Source organism: Plectropomus leopardus, chromosome 11, assembly GCF_026936395.1.
Source record: "Plectropomus leopardus strain MGB_pleo_1.0 chromosome 11, ASM2693639v1, whole genome shotgun sequence".
Lineage (NCBI taxonomy): Eukaryota > Metazoa > Chordata > Actinopteri > Perciformes > Serranidae > Plectropomus > Plectropomus leopardus.
Window position 1 is genome coordinate 33,343,229 of NC_142186.1, and position 25,925 is coordinate 33,369,153.

General features: G+C 39.5%; 1 protein-coding gene across 1 annotated transcript in view; it reads right to left on the reverse strand.

Annotated features, from left to right (window-relative positions):
• Nucleotides 1–25,925, reverse strand: part of agmo (alkylglycerol monooxygenase) — a 58,688-nt gene that overhangs the window by 21,687 nt on the left and 11,076 nt on the right. The window contains exons 4-10 of the mRNA XM_042490129.2: nt 14,408–14,511; nt 12,950–13,045; nt 10,120–10,186; nt 9,775–9,840; nt 7,548–7,627; nt 7,012–7,146; nt 3,773–3,889 (exon numbers count right to left, since the gene is read on the reverse strand). Of these exons, the coding sequence (XP_042346063.2) occupies nt 3,773–3,889; nt 7,012–7,146; nt 7,548–7,627; nt 9,775–9,840; nt 10,120–10,186; nt 12,950–13,045; nt 14,408–14,511 (665 nt within the window). The remainder of the gene's footprint in view (nt 1–3,772; nt 3,890–7,011; nt 7,147–7,547; nt 7,628–9,774; nt 9,841–10,119; nt 10,187–12,949; nt 13,046–14,407; nt 14,512–25,925) is intronic.

Here is a 25,925-nt window from a genome sequence, read left to right on the forward strand (position 1 = left end):
TCGTTGAGCTAATTTTGAACGTGATCAAGTGTCAAACTGCAGCAATAACAACGAGGACAGAAATGAAAGTTAACATCTGGTGGCAGCGCACTGATTGTGTTATTCTGTCGTCCCCCGAGACAGAGCAGATTAACTCATTATTCAGGACGTTATTATGATGAAGCTCACGAGGGCTTGTTGGACAGAGTTTCCACTGAGGAAACACACCGGTAGAGAAATATTACTACAATAAGTTACAAAGATAACACACATCCTTAACTACTCAAAATATTACAAAAATTTAAATGCATACCTATAAACTCTTTAAACAACACATGGGGAATCACTTGCAGAGAAAAAAAATCAGGCATTATTTCAGATTATTCCATGATCCAATCATATATCTGATATTTTTTGCTGCTTACGGTGCCCTCAGGGATATAAATACTCAGAAGTGGTGCAGGAAGTATTTAGATCTTTTACTTGAGTAAAAGTCGTATTACCACAATGCGCAATATACTGCCTTTACGTAATGCAATATATAATGTATACTATCCCTTTAATGCATCAATATATAATTATCAATGTATCAAAGGCCTAATTTGGATATTTTGAAGAGAGGCTGGAAAAGGTTCCTTTTCATTGTGGGTATATTACGTATACCCCTTTTCCACCAAAATTTGCAGGTGCACAGGGGTTTTTCAATCTCAGGTATGAGCGCTAATAATAGGCGATAGACCACATTCCCACCTCTAGTGAACACACTGCTGCAGCATATGAGTCTGCCTTGCGTGTGTGTGTGTGTGTGTGTGTGTGTGTGTGTGTGTGTGTGTGTGTGTGTTAAGTTTATCTGTGTGGCTTCACAGACAAGCTGGAGAACAGGCAAACAGTAGACAGCTGCAGGAACAGAGGTCTTTGAAAACTTTTCAGTGGTTTCTTTGCTTTATATCTCTTACTAATTCAGTCTCTCCTTTAAACTCGGTGCAGAGTAACTTGGAAGAGATAGACGGTGATTAGTGATGGCGCATCATTTTTCTCGCCAGTTAAGGAACTGAAATTACTGCATTTACCCAGGTGTCGTGTTCTCATCAATGCCGATTGGGGCTGGAAGCTATAAAAACCTGTGTCTACTGTAGAGTCGTTTGAGCAGGGTGTGAATGTCGATCATACGCATTCTCATTGCATTAAAAAGCTAAATGTAAGTGGGTGTTAGCGGGTAAATGTACTTAGTTACTTCTACCACTTAATGCTGACACACTAAACGTATAAACGCAAAAATGATCATTTTGTGCAATTAGGGCAATAAAAATTGCTCTCATTACACCATGATTGCACACAATTTAACAATCTAAGTTGCTGTACTATGTCAAATATTTGGTCTTTTGTTGCTCTGTACTGAAGTCCAACTGTTGCATCATAAACACACTAATGCAGAGTTTCTCTGAGATAAGACTTGACCACTTGGTCACTTCCCCTCTCTGCCTCTAATAGTTACTGTTGTAACCAACCTATAATCAAACTTGCACGCCGGCCTGCTGATGATGTAATTGAAGAGTATTTTCACTTTATGTTTTCATGGCTTCGAATTAACGCAAAGCCCATAAATTGTCCCGCAGTGTATCATCAATTGTCAAGCCAAATAAGCGCCTAGCGAACATGTGGGTATAAATACATAACAGTGACATGATTTATCGTCGGGCCAGAGCGCTCACTTTGTTATTTTCCCCTCCAAGTCCTGATTGCTGCATCCTGAAGGCTATTTGGGTTGGGAAATGGTTGACTCGACAATTAAGGCGTTTGTGTTCACTGCTGGACCACCAGCTGGTGTTTCATTCGCCGAGAGGGAGGGGAGCCCTTGACCCAGGAGGGGAGGTGTGTGTGTGTGTGTGTGTGTGTGTGTGTGTGTGTGTGGGAGGGGGGAGGGGGGGACCACAACTGAAGGAGCACCACAGAGGTAGCGATCAGAAAAAGACAGACCATTTTATTTGGGAGTTTGAAGGGGATGGGCGTGACAGCACTTTTTGGCTAACCAAAACTATGCCTGGGGAAAAAAGGCTTCCAAAGATAACTGCTGAGGAGACCTGCTTCTCTTTTTTTCTGACGGAGGAGGAAGGGGGTCTTTTGGCTCGTCGAGTGGAAAATAATAGACAAAGGTTGTTCTAAAGGGGAATGCCGATCAGTCATTCTGTCATGATGTTAGACAGAGCTAGTCTTTTCCTGCTGGCTAAGTAGAGGACTGCGCTCCACCGTGCAGCAGCCACAACAAACTGCATAATTGGGTGAAATAATGTTGGCAAACAAACACGCTGTGCTCAGCCTTAAATTAAGAGCCCTGGACCACCTTGTCATACTTTATATGAGGGATTACAGTAGCCTAAACATAACAGCAGCCAGCGTGTGACCAGAAAGTCAACAGCTTCTGCCATACAGGAATGTAAAATGCTCTCCCCTCTTTCAGAGGGACTGTCAGTGTGCTTCTGAGTACAGCTGTAAATCTTCAAATTAGGGTGGCACAATGTACTGTTTCAAGCATCAGCATTTTGCATGTGCAATAGTTACATTGTGGGACACTAAATGAACTAAAAACAGGTCATGCTACAACTTTTTTGCTGCTTGACCAAGCAGCAACCTCAGAGGCTGGTAAATAAAGCCTACAGAGAAGCCCTAAAAACTGCAGTTCCTCTAATGTCCACTTGAGGCTGGCTCCAAAACAGTCAGTTAGCATAGATCCCCATGTTAAAATGCCCAACTTTACAGCGAAAATACACATCTTTACAGCCTGGTACAAAAAATGTTTTTTGGTTTTTGTAGCTAATTTCAACTTTCATGCCACCAGTATGGAGGGTGAATTTTTAAGTAACTCACCCGTTAACATTTTATTAAGGCCCAAAGTTACACATATTTCCACTCTCATGGTCACATATGGCTAAAAAAAACCCCAAGATGTCAACGAAATTGAGGCTTCAAAACAGCTGTCCACAAATAAATGGGTGACATCACAGCAGCTAAGTCCATTATTTTACAATCTGTGCTTGACACAAAAATGAAACTTACATGATTCTCGTTTTACATGATTATGGTAACGGGCAAGCCGTTCCCTTTAGGTCAGGTAATGTGTGTCTGTGTCTGGCAATGTTTGTTTAGGTAAACAAGACTCTTCTGTGTTTGTGATTGTGTGTTGAAAAGTACTATAAACAGGCAAGTGCTGCAGACACAGTAAAGTACATGCTTTCCCGAAGCTACAATAGTAACAAGAAAATGTCTCGAAAAGCTTATCAATTTATTTGTGGCAGCTACAAAAAAACCATCACACAATCAAAACATCTGCCGCCACGATTCAGTCTCTCTGTTTTGGAGCTGGACTGTTATTTTTAATTTTTTAATTATACGCTGTACAACACTTGTGGAGTGCAGTTAGTATTCTGTTAGTCTGGGCACAGACAGAGCAGCCAAACGCCAGACGCATCGAAGTGAAACTTGATCATTCTTTACATTGTAAACATGTTGTGAATTCACTCCCTCTGCAGCAGCTGCTCCTCTTATCAATCAATCTGATCTGATCAGCTCTAACTGGATCAATTATCCACCAGCAACTCAAATTTCACAAACTACTGCAGAGGGAAAAAAACTCATGAAGTCAAATCATAGACTAGGTCCTGTATTATTTTCATATTACAGAGAAAGAAAATATCCCAATGTCAGTTTTTTTCCTACATTTAGCAGCCCTACTTGCAATGAAGTTGCTAAATCCTCTGCTGACATTTACAGTCTTCCCAAAGTGACACATACGTACCATCTTGTTTTCAAACAGATCGTGGTAAATCGCCAGCACCAGCAGGAAATGTATGACCACATAAACTTGCAAAGGCAGCGACCAGCTGGGATCATGAGGCACTTCCTGTCCGGTAACCTGCACATGGAAAATAAAACATGTTTAATTCTCCGATCTCTAATTTTCTTGTAAGTGGAGTAATTTTCTGGACAGATTCTCACAGCGGACGGCTCGCCTGCACTTATATAACGACTCCTTTAATCTTACCCTCATGTTTATAGAAACATGTTCAGACGTTTTACGGTGTGGTTATATTATTCACTCTTTATTAATAACCAGTGTAAATACATATGAAATATAATGTGTTCTGAGTATTATTTCATTATGGCTTTAGGGGCCATTAAAGCATTTATATAGTCACATATTTGAACTTAACTGCTCACATTTTAAGTGTTTTTTACTTCATCTCAATTGCAGCTTGTTTTGTTCAGGTTTTATAACTGACTCATATTGGTTGGAAGTATTTTCTGTGCCATTAAGATAAGATAAAATAAGATAAGATAATCCTCTATTAGTCACACGGACGAGACGTTTGCTGTGTTACCACAGTAAAGGGGGATAGTGCAAAAACAAGAAGCATTAGAAAAACAGAAAGCAAAATATATTAAATAATTATACAGTAAAAAATGAAAATATAAAGACAAAAAGGATGTTTTAACTCACATTATTGCACAAAGGAAATATTGACACTGCACTGTTCAGTTTGCACAGTCATAGCTGTTGTTTAACAATCTTTCCAAGTACCCCCCTGGTGAACTGCTGGTTCATAAGTGCCAAAAACAATAACTACCTCTCAGGAACATTTCATAATTAACGTTTTAGTGGATTTGGAAACACCCATGGTTTTTGATGCTAACGTCATGTGCATTTAAATAACATAAGTCGCTTGAGTTTAGTTTAAAATAATATGTATATAGACAGCCTCAGGCAACAAACCCACTTTAAAGGGACAGTTCACCCAAAAATGACAGTGAAAGAAATCAAACAAATTCTCTGTCTCATGTTTCAGAGGCTTAAATGCTTGTGAATGGCACAAGAACTGGTGTGATTCAGGTGTCAAAGGGTTAAGAGACACTGAAAAGACAAATGGCAAAAACAACAGAAACAAGTGAGTCAGTGAGAAATTTTGCACCTTTAAAAAGGAAAATGCTTTAATTGAACTCATAAAAATCATTTTCAAACTTCTCTGATGAATTTTCTCTCTTCAGCTTCTGACGTGTTTATTGTTTTCCAAGTTAAAAGGCCTTTTTTGGTACTTTAGTCGTCTTCGGGCTGAATTTCAAAAGTGGTGAAAATTAGTTTGTTGTGTTCCCTCTACAAAGTCATCCAGTATTTATTGGGCGTAGCGGTTTCCCCCAAACACACAGTAATACACGAGTAAGAATTCCCTGAGTCATCTGACCTGTTTTTGTTTCTTGTGAACGATAAGTAATTAGGCCTCATGTCGAAACTGCGTCCTCTCCGGGAATGAGGCACAAAAAATCTGGCCAATCCTGGACGCCTGCCTCTCATTCGGGGGTTTCCCAGGATCCCGAGGAACCAAAACACCACATGTGGGTTCCCCCCGCATCCCATCCCCAACCCTGTAGGTATTCCAGCACGCTGCTCTGCTTTTTCTCAAAGAGCTGAAACACGTTCAACCCTCTCTCCTCCCTCTCTTTCCTTCTTTCTCCCTCACCGGCAGATATCAACCAGCAGCCGTCTGCATCGAGCCTTTCAAGATATTTCAGCTCCGTCCGTGTTTAGAATCGCCCCGCTGGGTTTAAGGGGCCAATTTAATTGTAAAGGCAAAGGGGACTTTTTTTTTTTTTAAGTGTGAAGCATGAGGGAACTAAATATGTGACACCATCAGCGTTATTTCAAAGCTAACCACCGGGGCATTCGACTGGTGCCTGTATTTCTTTCTATACACACACACACACACACTGAACTGCATGCGGTTTTAATCCCGCAGACTGCGTTTAAAGACGGTGAAAATGAACTTATTGTGTTCCCTCTACAAAGGCTGTGCAGCTTTTATTTGATGTGGCAGTTCCTTGTTAAACTTGCAGAATATTTGAGTCCTTCAATCAGGAATTCTGTGAGTCTTTTCGGGCCTGTTTGTTGCATGTGTCAAAATGACGTGTAATGAAGACTGAGTGCATTATTATGAAAATTAACCTCCTGCATGACAGTGCTAATCATGGCAGCATTTTTAGATTTAGTTGTAGTGTTTAGATATAATGCTTGTTAGTTTTGGTTACATTTAAGTCATTTAAATGCATCCATAAGTTGCGTTTCCATCAATCCTCAAATTGCACAAATTACACCGAATGGAAACATGTACATTTTGAAAACAAATCCCATTTCTTGTAAAAAAGTTAATATGCTTGCATGAGGTGTTACTCTAGACTATTTGAAAAAGCCAGAGTTTGCAAAAAGTGCAATGGAAACATTTTTTTTTGTCTTTTCTATGTCGCCTGATGCTATGGCTATGTGGTTGTCAGTAGGAACTGGCTCCCTCATGATGCAGCAGGAGCTACAGGAGCTGTTATTGCATCGCATAACTCTTCAAAAGTTAAGCGCATCATCTGAAAGTTTTAAATCCTCAACTCCTCTGTGAAGTCGTGGACTATCACCTCCCAGAAATCCCTCATACATGGCCGCCCCCATAATCGCTCCATAACACGTCTATGTCAAAATAATGACGGTTAGTGCGGTGGCTGCAATACAAATAAACCTGCTAATGTTTTGAACATCCATCACATGGTTACTGGGATGTTATCAGCAGAGAAGTCACATAACATCACTCAGTGGAAACTCAGTCATTTCGCACTTGTGTTTTATTGACATTTCGAAAATATCTCTTAAGTTTTGCTCATAGCCTGTCTATAGTTTAAGTCCTAGTTCAAACCATTTTTCCAAAACGTTTCATAAAATAATTTATCACTGTTCTCCTCCTGTCTTTTTTTGAACTTCCGATAGTCTAACACAAATACTTCAGTCCCGTCTCGTCAACAAAAAACAAAACATACAGTTGTCATAATTAATATAATCAAGGATGGATTTCTAGCTTGTCGTCATCTTGTCTTCGTCATGTAAAAAAGGTTTCAGACAAACTTTTTATCATAGTTTTCCTTAATGAAATTAACACTGCTGCTGGACTTATAGAAACAACAGATTTCTGTCTGTTTTTTTTTTCTTCTTTTTTTTTTACTAACCTTGGGATTTTCTTCGTGGTCACCGAGCCGAGGTTTACCAGGTTGCCAACTCGGACCTTTGAGGAAAGTTGACAGTTTGTCGCTGATAGTCTTGTAAGTGTTGGACCTTTTCCACAAATACACGTAGTAGTGTAACTGAAAGAGCAGAAACACATGAATCAAACATCAATATACAATCAAACGCCACATTTGACTGATCAATGTTAATGAAGCCGAAGCTGCGATAACTGATCCTGAGTGGAAAAGTTTCTGCTTTCACTGGGCAGGACGTTCGCTCACGCTGTGCTCTGCCAACAGCGAGGGCAGCAAAAATAATCACAACATCCACCGCCTGGCATTTCACTTTATTGGCCTCCTTCACCTCAGCTGGGCAGTTTGTTTGGAGTGGAGTAATAATGTTATGGTTACAGAATGGCCACTCCGCCAGCGAAGGGAAACATGAGCTCACGCCTCATCTACTAAAAAAGGTGTTTATACTCAGAAGGATGGAGGTGAGACGTATGGAGGGCACACCACTGATGGAAGATTGGACCAACCTGAACGTAGAGGATTTCAAAGGTGTTGATGGGGAACACCAGGCCGAACACCACTTTGTCTTTCTCTGGAGCAAAAGTACCTGAGGAGGACACTTACAGATTATATTTGCAAAACTAAATGATGTGAATAAATACCTTTAATTTGTCTTTTTGACACTTGAGACCAGCGGTATAAACATAACACAGTTATGGCGCGCACACAGTTTTTTGCATCTTCCATTGTTGTCAATGTAGACACACAAAAGATGCACTCAAAAGGGAGACTGAAGCTGTGGTGGTACACAAGTGTTCCCAAGCGCATATTTTTCATGACATCTGCACCATGAAAAACGCAAAGCTCAACTTTTGGGATGCAGTAACCAGGCATCACATGTCACGAAAAAACAACCAGTCACAGCCACAGATATCTTTCCTTTCTGTACTTATGTTAGTGTTTGGGAAATATGGAGAAGAAGTTGATCATTTTACAATCTAATCTGATATTTTAATACGCACTTAAGATAGAATTAGCACCCAGTGGTCGTATGCCTCCACAAACCAGTCGAGCTGGACTTACAGTTGACATTATGATTGTCGTCACTTCATCGTTTTATCCTATTGGACGTTTTGTGTGTGAATGTTTAGGTTAAGGCTCTTTGTGCATAACTTAAAGAAATTCCCTCAAGAAATTTTTGAGATACTATGCTTACTAGAAAGAAACACACGGACAAACTGAAAACATAATGCCTCTAAAAAAAATAAATTAAAAAAAGGGGGAAAAAAAAGTCTTGCACACAAATAGGATCTTTTCATTTAAAATTATTTAAATTAGAAAAAAAAATTAGACAAAGTTCACAGTGCTGCTCCAGAAAATGTCACTGAACAAATACCAACACATTTTTAATAATGTTAACAGAAATTATTACTTGGGTTGGGGGCCTTCTAGACACTGCCACACAACCCTTTCCATTTAATGCATGTGTATATATATATATATATATATATATATATCTTTGTTTTTTAATCAAAAAAAATATAATGTATAAGTCATGTTTGTGTATCTCAGGTCTGTGTATGTAACATTTACCAACAACAGAGTGAAAAAATGAAATTCCCTCTGGTCTTTATAAAGTATGTTTTCCTCTTCTTTTGTACTTTCATTATTATCTAATGTATAATTACAAGCTATCGTATCTTTTAGTATCAAAAAAGTATCAAATTATTGTTACTTTTGACAACGTATCTCTGCTTTGGTCTCCACCAACACCTGAGGGAAACATCTGGCTCTACAAGACAAATACACTCGCCCAACTTTTGGTGATATTTGTACTCCAAAGAGAAAACTGAGGAGTAAAATATAAAACCAGCTACAGAAGAACATTAATAAAGTCGGGATCACAGCTTCTGGGATCAACCTCTTAAAACTGTCTGCAGCCACAGAGAGAGAGAGAGAGAGAGGGAGAAAAATTACCCAAGGGATTCTGGGTAATGCAAACCTCAAAATTTAATCAGTTACCTCTCGCTGACGCTTGGTGCTGAACTGCTGAGTCGAGTGTAAAGGCCACAGGCAGACCTTCAGTTTATAGAGTTTCCCTTCATGTTGTTGTTATTAAGGGTCACACCATAAATTTGGGTTTCCACATCAAGTAATGAGAGGGTCGCCGTCACACACTCCAGGACAGATACGAACGATAAAACACTAATAACATCTTTCGATGCTTTGAAGAAGATGGTTTTAAAATTGGAGTGAGACGCGTAACAGTAAAATTTAGGAGCTGTTCAGCATCACAGGCTGCTAATATCTGTTTGTGAGTAATTCATGTTACACAATGAACACTGTTCATAACATATACACAAAACTTTATATTAAGGTGATTCAAAATACTATAATAATAAAGAATAAATAAGAATTTATACATGACTTTGGCGCTGTAAATCTCAGTGTGGCTACATATCAGCAGTCTGCTAAAACATTTCAAATAATAATTTTGCAGTTAATTGACTGAATTAAGGATGAGCGTCTGTATTTTGAATGAGTATCAGAAACAGAGACACATTTCTAATTATGATTTTTTTGTATGATTTAATTTATTTTTTTATTTTCAATATATATTTCTATATATTGTTAGGTTTTCATTTTTAGCACTCTCATATGTAAAGCACATTGAGCTGCATTTTATGTATGAAAGGTGCTATACAAATAAAGATTATTATTATCATTATTATTATTGTTATTATAATTACTTACCGAATAAGCGGTCCCATATGATCAGAATTCCTCCGTAATTCTTGTCAAGGCAGTAAATGTTCCTCCCTGTTGAGAAAATATTTATCAGATGACCAGAGAAAATATGGTAAAAAAATAAATAAATACTGTTTTCATTACATAATCTCTAACTGCAGAAAAATAACCTGAGCTGACAAAATTAAACTATAACAAAATCTGAATTATTCAGACTTTATCTCACGTTTGTTGCTCTTTCAGTTGATAAACCATCTCAGATATGATTAAAACAAAATAATGTTTGTAAAGCTTAATAAAATGCACAGAACAAATTGTCATTCTCCTTTTATAAAATAAAGTTTATCTCACCGTGATGAACTCTGTGATGTTTTGGGGTGTTGAAGACCCACTCCAGAGGTCCAAGGTCATCAATGAGCTAAAAAAAAACCCAGTACATTCATATTAAATACATAATACACAGAAGGTGTTCAGTAAATTAAATAGTTTTATGCACAAAATGTACTCGCAATGCATCCACCTGCACAAGTTTAGCACCATCAGCACTGTTAACATCTTTTTCCTCATCCTAGCTCTGGAGGCCAACAAGGGCAAAATGCTACAGCGGCCAAAAAAAACCCAAAAAAAACCATTTCTATTACAGGACACGTACTGCAACTTCAGAAATAATCTTAATCCAAAAACATAAAAATTAAAAATAAATACAGATATGTGCTGCAAATGAAAAAAAAAAACATGCTTCAGAGAGCTAAAAAAAACATAAGGCCTGGAGAACTTCAGCTGTGTTGACTGGATATGTAACATTTTTCTGTTGAAACTTGTTTGCAGTTTTGGTGTTTTTTGACTTGTATTGTATTGTTTCTGTATTTGTAGATGATGTATTCGATTGTATTTGTATTTTTTTTTCTTTTATAAGCCTCTTTGTGTTTATTCTGTTTCCATTCTCTGAATTCAGAGGTTTTTGCGGGTCTCTGAAAGCAGCACAAGCAAACTTTTTTTTTTAATCTTTATAACAGCAGCAGTTTGTTGAGTTTGAGTCACAGGGTGAATAACTGATTATCACATTCAGGAGTTCCTTTCGATCAGTTTGCAGTCGGATTGATCAGAGCTGATTAGATCAGAGTGACTGATTAGAGAAGCAGCTGCTGCAGAGGTGAGTGAAAGCAAACTTTCTGTTGAGCACCGCACCGTGGTGTGCATGGTTTCCATGGGAATGCAGCCCGTTTTATCTTAAGTAAGCTGGAAAAACGATACACACTAAAACTATATGCAGTGTTCATATAGTTTACCAATAAATTTCCATGACTTTGAGGCAAATGTTAAAGACCACACATTTTCTGAACTGACCATAGAAGCATGTATGAAACAAAACTCCATGACTTTTCCAAAACTTTCAGGGTATACTTTAGTTTACTAAAACTTTTTCAGGCCTGGAAATTGTTCCATGGCTTTTCCAGGTTTTTCAAGACTGTAAGAAGTCTGAATATGAATTAACAAGCTCTTAAGTTTCATTTTCATTGTTGACGCAGCCAAAACTAGAAATTCTATATGTATCGGCGAATAATGACGTCACAGGTAAATCAATATGTGGGAAACCCTGGAAATGTTTTGGGCCATTGTAAGGTGTTGTCTGTCTGCATAAGTAGGACAGGAAAAAGATGTAAACAATGCTGATAGTGTTTAATCTGTTAACACACACATAGATAAAACACTCACATCTAGTCTGACCTAAAGAACTGCACAGCTGAATGCTTCACGAGTACATTTGGTGCATAAAACTATGAAGCGTGAATCATTTTCTCTTCTTCGATATCAAACAGATGCACCAGTGACTCATTTAATTTCAGAGGTCATCCAGAGCATATCACACAGTTCATGTTTCTCTTTTGGCTGCAACTCTCAGATATTTTGATGTTTCGCATAAATACGACAGAGCTCTCAGTCTGGAGAAATGTTCACGGCTGGACAGAATTTCTCAGTGATTCATTATTTCCATGTAATGGCTGCGTCTGGCAGTCGAGCGTGAGAGTTTTATCTTGAATGAAAAGGTTCTCCACCACTTCACTGCGTCTCCGAGGCTGCAGCGCCGCAGCCAATAGTACGCCAATAAATTACATTGAGAAAAAAAAAACCCATAAAGGAGGCATAAATTACATCCCTTCAGAAAATTGTGACTCTTACGACTGTTTTCACTAATAGTGCACTAAAAGATGGAAGGCGTTCCAAATCCATTCATTCCCTCTCAAGATTGTGGGGACTGTAAAAGTGATACTCGCAGTCACTTTAAAGGCAGGGAGAGCGGTCATGCTTCTGTTTGGAATATTTCATAAAATCTCATTATTTTTTATTGAACACAGGTTCCACTGCAACACCGAGTCTACAAAGGGTCGACTTAGCAGACGGATTAGTGTTGGCACGGGGAGAAAGATAACTTTACAGACTTTTCTGCAGTCAGATTACCTTTTTATTTGTGCACAGCAACACTGAATCAAAGATTTAATGCATACACAGATAGATGTGCTATGTGCAGTTACTGTAATATTATGTGTACATAGCATGCAAGTTCTGTGCTTGGTTAAAATGGACGTCTACAACTGACAAGAATTTTAATTATTCTATCAATAATTTCATTTTACACTCGTGTTAAAAAGATGCCTGTAACATGGAGCTAAAAAAGAAATGTGTTAAATTTTCTAGAAAAGTAAATACAGGCCTACTGAATTTAAAAGGATATTAAATAAGAAAATCACACCTTTCCCCAAACTTGAGAAGCTAAAATTGGTTCTTTTTTTTTTTTTTTTGCAAAAAGAAAAGGAAAATCAAATTCTCACTTATTATTTTCTGTGAATCAGCAAATGAAAAAAATCCATTATCCATGTGATGGATGGACTGATTTGTCTAAACTTGCAAATATTTTTTCTGAGTGCCAGCATGTTTTTTCAATGGTCCCCATTGTATTTGGCCACATGCGGCCGCCTCTGAGGCACTCAGCCCAACGCCTTTCTCTGAGCACTCTTTTTCTCTTCGCTTTTTTTTGCGGCTGCTTCGAGCACCTCTAGTTGAAAATCTCATCCTCCTGTGCCCTCCATCACTGTCGCGGGTCGTGACAGTTTCAGAGTTTTCAACAACAAAAGTAAACTGATTAAAGAATCTATAACTTCCATTATGTTTAAATATTTACCTCAGTGTGGATCCAGAACTGGTAGAGGAGGTTTAGCTGTATGTGAACGGCAAAAAATGTGGGTGGTGCAACCAGAGCCAACGGCAGGTAGAAAATCTGAGAGGAAGAAAGGTTGACATATTACACATCTGACCAAGTCCTCTTTAATTACATATAATACAACACAGGAGCACATCAAGATATTTTACATGCAACAGTCGGGAACTTTTCCATTCCTGAAAATCTTTTAAAACAAACGTAGTAACAACCATCAATCATACAATCATACAATATAGAGACTCGCTCTTCAAAACGTTGCTGTACATCGCTCCTAGTGGTCAAAAATGCCACAGAGTACATTTAAAGCTTAAGGCCGGCAATATTTTGTTCTTGTCCACAAATCTATTAAAAAAGACCAAAAAAACGATGTGTTGGGCATCTCGCAATACTTTCTGACTTTACCACCCTGTCTGGACTCAGCCATATGTGACACAGTGCCATAGTTTGGCTCTTAATCCTCTTTGTAACTACTGGAAAACAATGGAGCTTTAATGACAGGTTCAGACTACAAAATGTTTTTGTCTGTTTTGTCTTTTGTCATATAGTCAGTAATTTTTGCCATAATTTAACAACATAACTCATAACTGAGAGACATGACTACTCGTTGGTCCTCGACCACTGTGGAAGGTCTTAGAAACGCTTTAACCATTGCAATTTTTAAAATCCATTTATTCACAAGCACATTTAACATAAGCTTTCAAAATCCAAGGCCTTATTATCATTCTATTATTTAATTTTTTTTAAATGACTTTATTATTACTTTTTGCTTATTATTTTACTGTTGTACCTCTCTATCTCTCTCATTTTTCAGTTAATTTGTTTTAACTTTGAATTTTGTCATTTTATGTTGAACTGAATCGGCGTGCAGATACCGTGAGCGGCTCTCAAACTTGGAGCTACAGGCTATTGCAAGGCTAAAAACATCACGCTAGTCACATTTTTCAAAACAACTTGGCACATTGGGGCTTCAGGACACTTGGATTACTTCGGACGAGCAGTATGGAGACATTTTGTCGTTTTATTATGTTTTCTTTTTTTATCGTTTGATTTCTTGTCAGTATTTTGCTTCAGTTGAGTTTTGTGGACTATAAAAAACTGACTTTCCATCGGCATGAGGGAGAGTGGATAATGACTACATTTTCATTTTTTTTAAAGCACAGCTACAACTGCTTTGTGCTATTTTGTTAATTGCTAGTAAAGGTCTGTCGCAGACACGCCCCCGGAGAATTATAGTTTTTTGGGTTTTTGAAACTTAATTTTATATACTTGTGATTTTTTAAAATAATTCTAATGTGGCTGGGTGGTAAGTGACATGTTTTTCTCCTCCTAATACATTTATTTTTGATTCATTTTATTCATTTTTGATTTTTTAAGAGAAATAACATTTTGTAAGGGACATTACAATATACAGTATCTTACCCATGATGTGAACTGCTGTGTGAGGGACTGTCTGAGGGCCGTGGTGAGGTTGTAGTACTCTGAACTGTGGTGAACCTGGTGAGCGGCCCAAATGAAGGACACCTCTGCAGAAAACCACACACACACACACACACACACACATACACACAAAAACACATTAAACAGGCGTCCACGAGTCCAAATGTCAAGTGAGGTTATCACTTCATTCACCTGCTCATTAATGTGTGACAGAGCTTCATATACTGTACAGCCCGTGAACCCTCACACACACGCAGCTGCCTCCACGTCACCGCAAATGATTTATCTCAAACACCAACCTCCCCTGATGAGTAACTGGACACTTTCGTCCCCAGAAGAAGTCATTTCGGTGCTGCTCGCGGCCAGCCGTGATGAAAAGCTGAGGCTTGAGCGTAGCCGGCCATTTGAGTAAGGGGCTATTATGACGGCGGGGGTATCCTGCTGCAGCTGGTTAGCGTCCAGCCTGATGTCCCAGTGCTCCAGTTTACATTCCTCTGCTGTGTTGTGATACTTGCTACATTAATATCTGTGTTACACTTCATTTTAACATCCAAAGGGAACATGCTTGTTAAGTTTCACTGGATCTCCGGGCCGTTTCCGGACCACCCCGCTCTGCTCTGTGCTTTTTGGCACCTCCCGTCCACTCTGGCCTCCGCAGCCGTACAACAGAGAACAGTAACCTTCAAATACTGCAGAACCACAAAGCTCCATATAGACCGTGTACAGTGATGTATGTGTTGTAATAAAAACAACCCCAAGTTATGAAATGAGGTTTGAGTTTACGAAGCGGCCTTGATGTGTGATGGGATTTGTGATTAAAGGATCAGTTGTGAAGCAATTAGACTTCTATTAATACACATGGCACGAATGTGTGTGTCCCCACTTACAGGATACACAAGCTTATTTTTAGCTTAATGACGATGGATTTTTGTAAGAGAGTCCAACATTTTGAGAAATTTGCATTTTCACCTGCTGGACTACTTTTATTACAGTACAGTAAATATGACAGCCAGCAGCCAGTCATCTTAGCTTAACATAAAAGACTGAAATTAGGGAGAAACAGCTCGTCTGTCACATTAGTAGCAAAATTATGTCTTTATTTATTAAATACAAAGAGTAAACAATTTGCTTTTAAGGGATTGGGTTCCAGACTACTGAAAATGAACAGCACTCACATTAGCTAATTCAGGGAATAAATTGATTTGTAACTTTTTAAAATTACATACTTTTTTATTTTGGGGTTATGGAGGTATCAAGTACTTCCAAGTCAAACAACTCAAAGCTGAGCCGAGTCCAAGTCGAGTTGCAAGTGTTTTTTGATTTTTTAAATCTAAAGTCATCAAATTTGTGATCCGAATCCAAGACGTGTGACTCATGTACACATCTCTGAGCTTTAGAGGTGACGCTTGTGTTTTCTGTCTTTGTGTGAAGCTAAGCTAACCATCTCCTTGATGCAGTCTCAAATTTTTTTACGGTGCAGATGTTGGAGTCGCCCATCGAACATCAGACACTCCACGGATAGTTGAGCATATTTCTCAAAATGTCAAACTAGTCCTTTAACCTACCTGAGCGCCTGAAAATCGCTTTCACATAGTTATACACTCTCTCTCACACACACACACACACACACACACACACACACACACACACACACACACACACACACACACACACTAACAGCTTTACCCACTGTGGGATTACTTCTTTCTATTTTGAGAAAATCATTCAAAAACCACATCTCCATCTCCTCCTCCCTCAACGTTTAATAAACTTGTGAATTGTATCGAGGCAGGCAGTCGAAAACCCCGACAGGCCGATGGTCTGCTGCACCTGAACAAACACGCCGCTGAGAACTGAAGGTGTCAGTGTGAGCAGAGGAGCACCGCGATCCGTCCCGACGCGTTCCTAATCAGTGACACCGAGGTGGACTTCCTCAAGCGTTTGGGGAATCCCCGAGGAGCTCCGAGAGAAAACTACCGCTCCCGAGGAATACTCCACACCTCGCTCAGTTAACAGGGTTATTGCTGGATTTCAGCAGGTGTGACAGAAAAAATGTATTTTGGACTGAATCGCGGGTTGGACTTTATTTCAAACTTTATTTGCCCTCTCAAAGCAACTGACAGAAAGTCTGCAGACGAGGCAGCAGTGAGAGAAGAGAGGGGCAGAAAGAAAAGAGGACTGACTGCTGTTCAGCACTAAAATTATGACGTCTCTTCCGCTCTGAACCATGGGGGATTCAGAGATGGACTGTCCTGCTAAGAGACATATTGAGAGGATAATCCAGCCTTTGTTTAATTCCAGCAGCCTGAGTCTTTTTGCATTTTTTTTCTCCTTGCTGGAATTGCGCTTGGCAGGGTCCAGGACTAAGGGCGGCTAAGATTGATGCTTCTTGTCATTGATAGGAAGTAGGAACTGCTAGGCTTCACTGCAAGCCCATGTCCTCATCTCTGGACTCGGCGGGACACTGCATAGTTTGGCAGAGCCTATTCAGGAGGGAAGCCCCGTTAATGGTGAGAACCAATGCCACAGAGCCCGCATTCCCAGCAAGAGCAGAGAAACGCTGAGGACAGCACTTCCATCTGGCCTCCAGCGAGTCTCCACTCACGCTTTCTCAGGAATAACAGGCACGAGCGCACGCTAACAAGGTGACCGACAGTTATGACACTTTATATGAGACTCTTCCAACAATAAAAATGACAGTGACAGTTACTTATTTTAATCCTTAAAACACAATGTTTTCATCTACCTAAAAGGGCCCCTAGTGGTCATGTGAATCCACACATTTTCATCCCAGCTTGTCACATGGTGCCACTCTGTCAGTGACCTTCTGCACCTACTCATGATGTTTTAGGTTTCCTTCTGCGTCAGCTGTTTACGCTCCGGGAGGCCGTTATCGTGATGTCAACAAATGCACATGTTGGGATGATGCAGCACGTCATTATGTTTACACAAAAGCAGATCACGATGGTTAAAATTAGGCAACAAAGTCACGGATGGTTAAAAAGTAACAAGGAAACGAAATATCAGACTCCCGAAGTTATTTTGATGCCCTATGACCATTAATATGAGACTGGAGCGCCAACTGGCTGTTAACTCCAGTAAATAGTCTGCACCAGGATGTTTGGTTAGGCTGTAAACTAATGGAGCAGCTGCTGGTGCGAGTTGTGAGCTGTAGTTCGAATAAACAGCAGTGTCTGACTGTTGATGGTGGCGCTGTTGGTGGATTTGTGGAGTTTGTTAGTGGCCGTTATCAGCTAAAGTTAGCTCCGCCTGTTAGCTGAGCGAGCAGCCGCCGGCATCAGGCTCTCTTCACATCTGGACTGCACTCAGATCCGGACTGTCTGGAGCAGTTTTATAGTTTAACGTTGTTTGACAGGCAGGCAGGAGCCTCTGTTATCTATGAGAGGAGCACAATTTTCATCCATAGCCAAAAATTTAGACTGAAACACTAACTCTGTGAGAGGAGCTGAGTTTCAGCCTCCAGACTAACATGTAGCAGATTCAGAGAACATTTAGGCTGAATCATGTTATTTTTTGCTTCAGTGTGATCAAAAAGTCAGAGTTTACAATGAACCTGGACACAAATCCCAGCTGTCTCATGAGTTATTTGTGGTGTTTCAGACTACAAATAGAGATTTTGAGCGTTACAAACTATTTTTTACCTATTTTTGTCAAAATTATCTCTATATGTGTTTTATTTATACAATCTGTCACCTCGATTCTAATTCCCGGGTCCTGTATTAGCCTAATTGGATTAGATTAAGTAGAAAAAAAACACATCTTGACCAAACTAAAATGAATTTTTTTGACTAAAAAATAATTTTCGTCTCAAGACGATATCTAAAATCGCTGCCAAAATGGACACTCCTGTGCACGAACCACTACAGGGGCAAGCAAGGGGGGTAATTTGGATCACATAATCCGTATGATTAGTGGTCGTAGTATGAGTATGATAAAACCCTCTCATAGCTCCTTGTTTATTGTGGTGTGTTATTGTTTAGATGGTGTTTGGAGTCTGTCTGTTTTTTAATTTGTCTGTATTTTATCTTATCTTTTAATGTATTCTTTTTTCTTCCCTGATCTTGTTGATTTTGTTTATTAGAACTGCTATTTCTGTGTTTACGGCTAATATTCTTCAAACAGCATTTACTCTTATTGTTATGGGTTGCTGCTGTTGTTATTTTTTGTTTTGTAAGTGTTTCTCTCTTTACTTCTGCTTTGCCTTGTTTGTCAAAGCACTCAGTAAACTCTGTTTTTAAAGGTGCTATATAAATAAAGTTATTGTTATTATTACATCAAACCATGTGCGACTAAAATAAGTCTTGTATTCACCACCTGGACTCACCGGGCTAAGAGAAGAGGTCTGGCAGCAGAGTGATGTAATCCCAACACTTAATGTCATATTGTTGAATTACATTATGACACATCATGAAGGCCTATAAGTCATCGTCCGTCATGTTACGTGACAGAGTTAGACTTTAACAGAGTCTGTTTACGTCCAGCTCAGCCCTGTCGGGAGCAGAGCTTATATAACTGCAGTCGTACAAACGCAAGGAAGCAAAGTCCTATTGAGCTCCATAAATTCAGCTGCAGTCGAGGCCTGCAGTAAGTGCCGATAATGATCAATCTGTACCTTGATAATGCTGCAATAAAAAGAAAGTATGACTCGTCAAAAAAGAAAAACAATCAGCAGAGACAGAGGTCCAACTCTCTCACCACCAAAACCTTATGAAATGCTTTTACAGTTCAATCCATCAGCTGCCAAATCATCACCCTGAGCGACAAACTCCTGGCACTAACAAACGGCGTCCTTCATGTGCGGCGCTCTGAGTGGTGGGTCGCCCTGTCAATCACGGCGGTAATGGCCTGTGAACGGCCCTCCAGTGTTTGGATCGGAGGGCTCTTGGATGGGGTGCCAACCCAAACAGCAAGCGCAGGACTCAGTGGGACAGTCGGCCAACTCCCCTCTGCCGCTGCCATACTTCATGCTGTCCACACAGCTCAGTCACACACACTAAACTAAACACACTAACGCTGGTCAGGCCCACTTACAGCTCGCACTAACAGGGCATAAAACTATGTATAGAAAGTGAAAGGTGACGTAAAATGACTTTTCTATTAGATTTTTCACACTCATAGACATTAAAACTGTCTATTCTTTGCTCTCTTTGTTACCACTCTCTGTGGCAAACACTAACAGCCCCTCCAGGATTTTGCAGGCTCATTTAGGGGAAATGTTGTAACCCAAAATGCCTGATTTGATGATGGCTTTTATGAAAAAAATTGCAACACATATTGCATTGTTTTTACGCTTGCACTGCTCTGAGTTTGTTGCTTGTGCTAATTCAACTCACTCTGAGTCTTTCAGCACGTGAAATAGACGTGGCTGCAACAGCCTCTGTCATGCATCTTTACAACCAGAAACAAGGACGTGAGTTTAGTGACGCTGTGCAGAGGACTACTATGGTGAAACTCACAGGGAACTACGGCGATTGGCAGAACTTGCAGAGAAGTTGTGGCAATTAGACAGACTTGCAAAGTTGCACAGAACTCATTGGGACTGGTTGACTTTTTGTTGCAATCACGACATCGCAACATCCTGTAAGGGCTGACAAAGGAGTGATCATGATAGATTTTATGTTTAATGTAATACGAGCCCTGGGCTTATGGAAGATTTGAAATGCCTAATAAAAATAAATAAAAACAAAGAAATAACGTGAAATACAACAGCAATTGTAACATTTTAAAAAAAAAAAAAAGTTAAAATGATAATTATTATGCTTTTGGTGTCAAATAACTATTGTATCAAATACTGTAATTATTTTTCATTGAGACATAAATTTTCCATGCTGCTAAATCCAAAGCTGTTTTTTAAATTATTTTTCATAAGTATTCAATTGTTTATGTTTTTTATTTCAACATACATTAAACTGCACAATACTACTACTACTACTACTACTACTACTACTACTAATAATAATAATAATAATAATAATAATAATAATAATAATAATAATAATAATAATAATAATATAAAAAAATAATAATAAATAAAAATAAAAATAAATTTAAAAAAATAAATAACATATCCTGAAAATAAAAGTTAATAGATTTACTTAAGCCTCTGTCCAACAGTTATGTTATCATTATGTAAGAAAAGAACCATGTGATCAGCATGGGCAGAAACCTCGGCTAAACAGACAAAATAAACAAACCACAGAAACTACTCAAAACTCACAAAAAGTAAAAGGAAGGGAAAAGGTGTCTTTGAACACAGTGGTGTAAATCATGGTTCATAAAATTTGTCCATATTCAAAAGTCTAGTGTCTAGAATAACGACTGGCTTTCTGTTCCAAAATTCTGCATAATTTGCACAAGAATCGTACAATGCAATAACGCGTATTATCTTAAATACAATATAAGTAAAGGAAAAGAAAGTAGCTCCGCAAAACTGAAAATCGAATGGATGTTTATAACATACAGTTGTATAGTAGTTTTTACTTTTTCTGCTCATTCCAGATGTGGTTTTGATTTCAGTGGCAAAACTGGGGGCTTGTTTTAAACCTTTTTGATCTTTTCTCTCCCTGATGGACTTTATTTCTACCAACATGACGTCACGTCCAGATCCCAACACTTAACTTTTTTTAGAATACAAAGTTATTACGAATACGGACACCCAAGTTGTGAAAAAAATACTGTACTCTGAAAGTTAAAGCAATCCAGATGTGAGGCATTACTTCTCATATCCATCCTTCATATTCACACTTCATCCCTCCAATCAGTGGAGTGTCCGTCTGTCAGCAGCTGACGGAGGGAGGTCTGTCCGTGCAGCGAGGGGGGCACACGAGGGCAGCAGACAGCCGGACCGTGGCCTCTGCTGAGCTCAGCGACCCTCTCCACGATCACAACACTCGCTTCTTCTTCTACACTTTGTTTAAAGGCTGCACATACAGGCCCTGCGGACATTATCCCTTTGTGATGTCTCTCTCTTTCTCTCTTTTCTCTCAGTAGACGTTCTCTCTCTTTCATCGCACACACAGCAGACACAGAGTGAGCGCACAGTGACCTATAGATCACTGTTGATGTTATCTCTGCCTCCCATGAGGCCTTTCACTTGGTCCCTTCTGCTGCCGTGAGCGAGACCCCCACATCCTGACCAAACCAGACCGACAGAACCAGCAAACCAAGCAGGGGGGCCCCGGATTCTTTTGTCGGCCCTCAAACCTGCACTGGGCCAGGAACTCGCCGTCACGGTGAAGATTTATGGAGCCTCGGTCGCCGGGGGGCAGGTTAACCCCCCCCCACCACCACCTCCACCACCACCTCCGCCCTGCCACACAGCCGGGAGGAGCTCCTCTTTAAACAATAACATCCACATCGTCTGCGTCTCCTCGGGGACGGAGGACAGCAGAGGAGTGCTGAGCACATCTGTTTGTCTTGACAACTGCTGCTGTCTGCAAGAGCAGAGAGGGAGGGTGTGGACGCAGCAGCACACACACATAGAGGACGGAGCAAGGTGCAAAAATTAAATAAAAACTTTGAAGAAGGGCTAATCTTTCACTAATGGCAAGGACTCGAAGGAGCTGGGTTCAATACAGGAACCTGATTACCTAAATTCCCGTGGATAACCTTTATCTGCTTTGCTTTGGTGCAGCAAGTAACAGAAGAGTGCATATGCACTATTAGTGCTTTAACCCTTTGAAACCTGAGCAAACTGGCATTGAAGAAGGAGAAGGCATTGAGCAACTCCATGAGAAATGACCCCAAGTATTGGCAAAAAATTAGTAAAAGTTAGTTTTAAAAAAAAGTAAACAATAAAGTAGCAAAAAAATAAAAGTTTCAAGAATATAACCTGAAACTTTGCAAAAAAAATGTAAAAACAAACAAGGACATTACCTGAAAAAAATGCTAAAAAATAATTTTAAAAAATTGTTTTTTTTAATAACGTTATTTTAAACATACCACTATAATGCTTATATACACCATATTCTATATTTTATTTCACTTTTTTTTTTCATGTTTTCAAAATGAATTTGAAAAATTTCTCAGGTTTCAAGGGTTTAAATTCTTGTGAGAGACATCTGAATGCAGCAAAACTGATGTTTCATGCAAGAACCGTTGCCATGCAAACAGCCCCCTAATCTGCATGCATAACACAGCGTCAACACATCACACCCATGCCATCCATGAACCCGTCCTGCCAGCTGTCCTTTTTATACAGACATAGTTTTGGCGATGTCTCCCCCTCCTACACCAGCTATAAGGCGAGACAACTCTGTCCCCCAATTTCGTGACTGTACCTCATACAAAACAGTGAGGCGGCAATATTCTTGCCCTGAGAAGGCAGCGTCACCGAGGCTGCTGTCTGAAACTGATGACAATATTAAATCTTGCACAGCTTGTGTTTGGTTGCTGAAGCTCTAAATCTTCGGACGTATCTTCAAGCACCACCTTAAAACGCCTTTTTCTTTTTTCTTTTTAAACTGACAACAAATGAAGATTGTCTCCATGATTCTGCCATCTTTTATCTGGGACTGCACTGATGGATAAGCTATACATCTGTCTGTTCAATTAAACTTAACTTCCTTTCTCTCAGCTGATTGGTTTACAAGTGAAGGGATACTTTGCTGATTTTTGACCTGTGTGTCGCCACGGTGTGGGGAGTGTGTGCAGATGAATGCCATTAAGGTGCTGGGAACTTCCCACCTGCGCTGTGTGCCAAAATCTGCCCAATGATGCACAATTCATCAGCGCGGGGCGCACCTTGACACCGTTCATCTGCACACATTCTCCACACCGCTGACACAGCCCAGGTTGAAAATCAACAAAGTATCCCTTAAAGGTCAGTCCAGTTTCAACAGGAAATACATCACATTAAAGAAGAAATTAAAACATTTAAATGGAAAAGTGATTCTCTGATGTTCCTGAGCTATAAGTGTAACACCGAGCAGCAGTGTGGCGAGACGACTGCAGCGTAACTCCATTACCTCACATATAATCAGAGTCCGGACAGCTGACTGGCTGATTAATGGCCTCAGCCTGGCTGGCATGCCTGGATATAGATGCCGCCCGAGAGCAGAGCTGCTATTAGTGGCGCTTGCGATATGAGGTTAGAATAAACAGAATCAACAGGGCTGTCAACAACATGGCCGCATCCGAACCCAGTCGGCCTCCTGCGCACCCAAAACCATCTGGTTCGGATAGAGGAGTTTGAACATATATAGTCTGTCTGACGGGGGGGGGGCAGCGGACTAAATGTAGGCGATATAGGAATTTGTTTTCTATTCTTGTCAGTCAGCAGGTTATTAAAGCAATGTGTTTAGAAATAGTGGTTACATGGCGGTTCAATGCGTGGCAAAGGTTGTTATTTCAGGGGCTGGAGGAGATACTCTCTCGAGCAATCTGTCAGCAACTGAAAACTCACATCTTCTGTTTTTCAGAAAACAGCCAAAATGCAAAACCAAAAGAAAATTAAAGCCACAAACGGCATTTGTCAGGGTCAACGCAGATTGCAAGAATTTGAATGCTCGTTTCTTTTTAAACTGACAAGAAGGAAAAACATCTGATGAGGCTTCTGACCTTCAGTGAAGATGTGTTTTGCTTCACTACATTTTTACTGAATTTAGTTTTCTGAAGTGCAAACACAAAAACATTGTTACTATATGAGAAGCGTCAAAAGTTCAAAGATTCAAACCACGTGCAGGATGGCCAGAGCAGGATTTAAAATCCTAATCTTTAACCAACCTGTGCACCAAGTGTAGTTAGAATTACCTTAGCCACTGTTGATTTATGAGTATTTAATGTAATATTGAACATAAAGACAAGTATTTGAAAATACATAACTTAAAACACAATGACGTATCAAAATTTGTTTGATAAAGTTAGATCAGCGATAGCTGTCAACGATCCTACCATAGTTTTAGGACAATTGGCCCAACTATCTGGGACTGGCTCATTTTTAACATGCCTTTTTATTATTATTATCATTATCGTCATCATGTTATACTGTCATAGTCACAATAAGAAAATAAGATCAAGAATATATAAAATAAGATATATAAGATGATAATCTTTTTATGTTTTTTTTGTATTATTCTACTTTTTTGATATACTTAAAAGCAATCTTTTGGTCACTCAGCTGCCAACTTATCTGGCTGATGTGCTTAAGTCCTGCATTGTTTTTAATCTGGGATCAACCTTGTGAAGCACTTTGTACCTTTGTTTTGAAAAGTGCTTAAAATATAAATTTTATTATATTATTATAGTTTGTGAAAGTATTATTCAGAGAAAACTGAGGAAAGAGTTGCAAAATTTGACACTTTTAAAGGCCACTGAAGCAAAGACGCAGATGAATGGAGAGATTAATATTTAATATTTATATTAATATGGTTAAGTATTTTGACTCAAATTTGAGATAATTGCTGAATCCTAAAGTTGTTTTTTTACAGCACTACCTTCATGTCTAGACCTTGAGTGTCATTTTTTGTGCCTAGTGGTGGAATTTGCAACCCACCTGCCACTTCAGGTGACTTTTTGTCAAACTGTTTTTGCTGCACCAAAACTTTTAGCAGAAAAAAATAACAGAGAAGAGAAAGAAAAAAGAATAATCTCAGCAAAAACAAAAGGGCTCCAGCAGCACGTGCCGCTGCTTGTACCTCTAATGATGAAAGTAGGACTCCACCGACTGCACCGACGAGACGAGTTTAAGCAAATATTGATATAAAGAGTTGTGAGCACTTTATTTGATTCTATGTGTGCACAGAGGTCATTCAAATGTTTGCGTTTCCTGATTTGCCTTAACTTAAACTTCAACTGGAGTTGAAGCTGATTCAGACCTAATGCTAAAAGAAAGGCCACAAACATGCTCTAGTCACAAGCTTTTTGCAAATATCTCTGATCCTTAATTTCATCCAAATCGCCAGCAGACAGCTGACTTTCCTTTCAATCTGCTGTTATCTCCTTGATCACAGCGTCTGGCAGGAGCAAAGCCGAGTGGTAATGTCTCCTCAGTAAAGATGGCATCAGCGCAGCCGGATGGCCTTTCAAAGTATTTTCCACTTCATCATCTTTGAGCTGTCCTTTTATGTGGAAGTCATGAGAGGGAAAGTATGACAAAAAGGCCATGAAACTGGTCAAACTGAAAACGATATTCTACACCGAAGCTAATAAGGGCTTGTATTTCCCAACAGAGGATGCCACTTTTGCCTTTTTCTATCAAAATCTTTCCCTTATTACGCAATATTAGGATTTATAGCTCATATGTTTTGACACAATAGGGTTATAGATGCTGTTTCTGTCTGTTTTGAGGCAAAAACCAGCCAGATTGTAAAACTGCTCCAAGATCTGAGCGCAATAAAACTCCTCAAGCACCGTTACATGAAAATTTGACACTCATTAAAGTGCTGAAAACCCTTTCTGCCCGCATCCTACATGTGTCGCATTCCCCAGTGCTTCATTACAGGCAGCATCCATCCCACACAGTGGAAGATCTCGCCTGAAC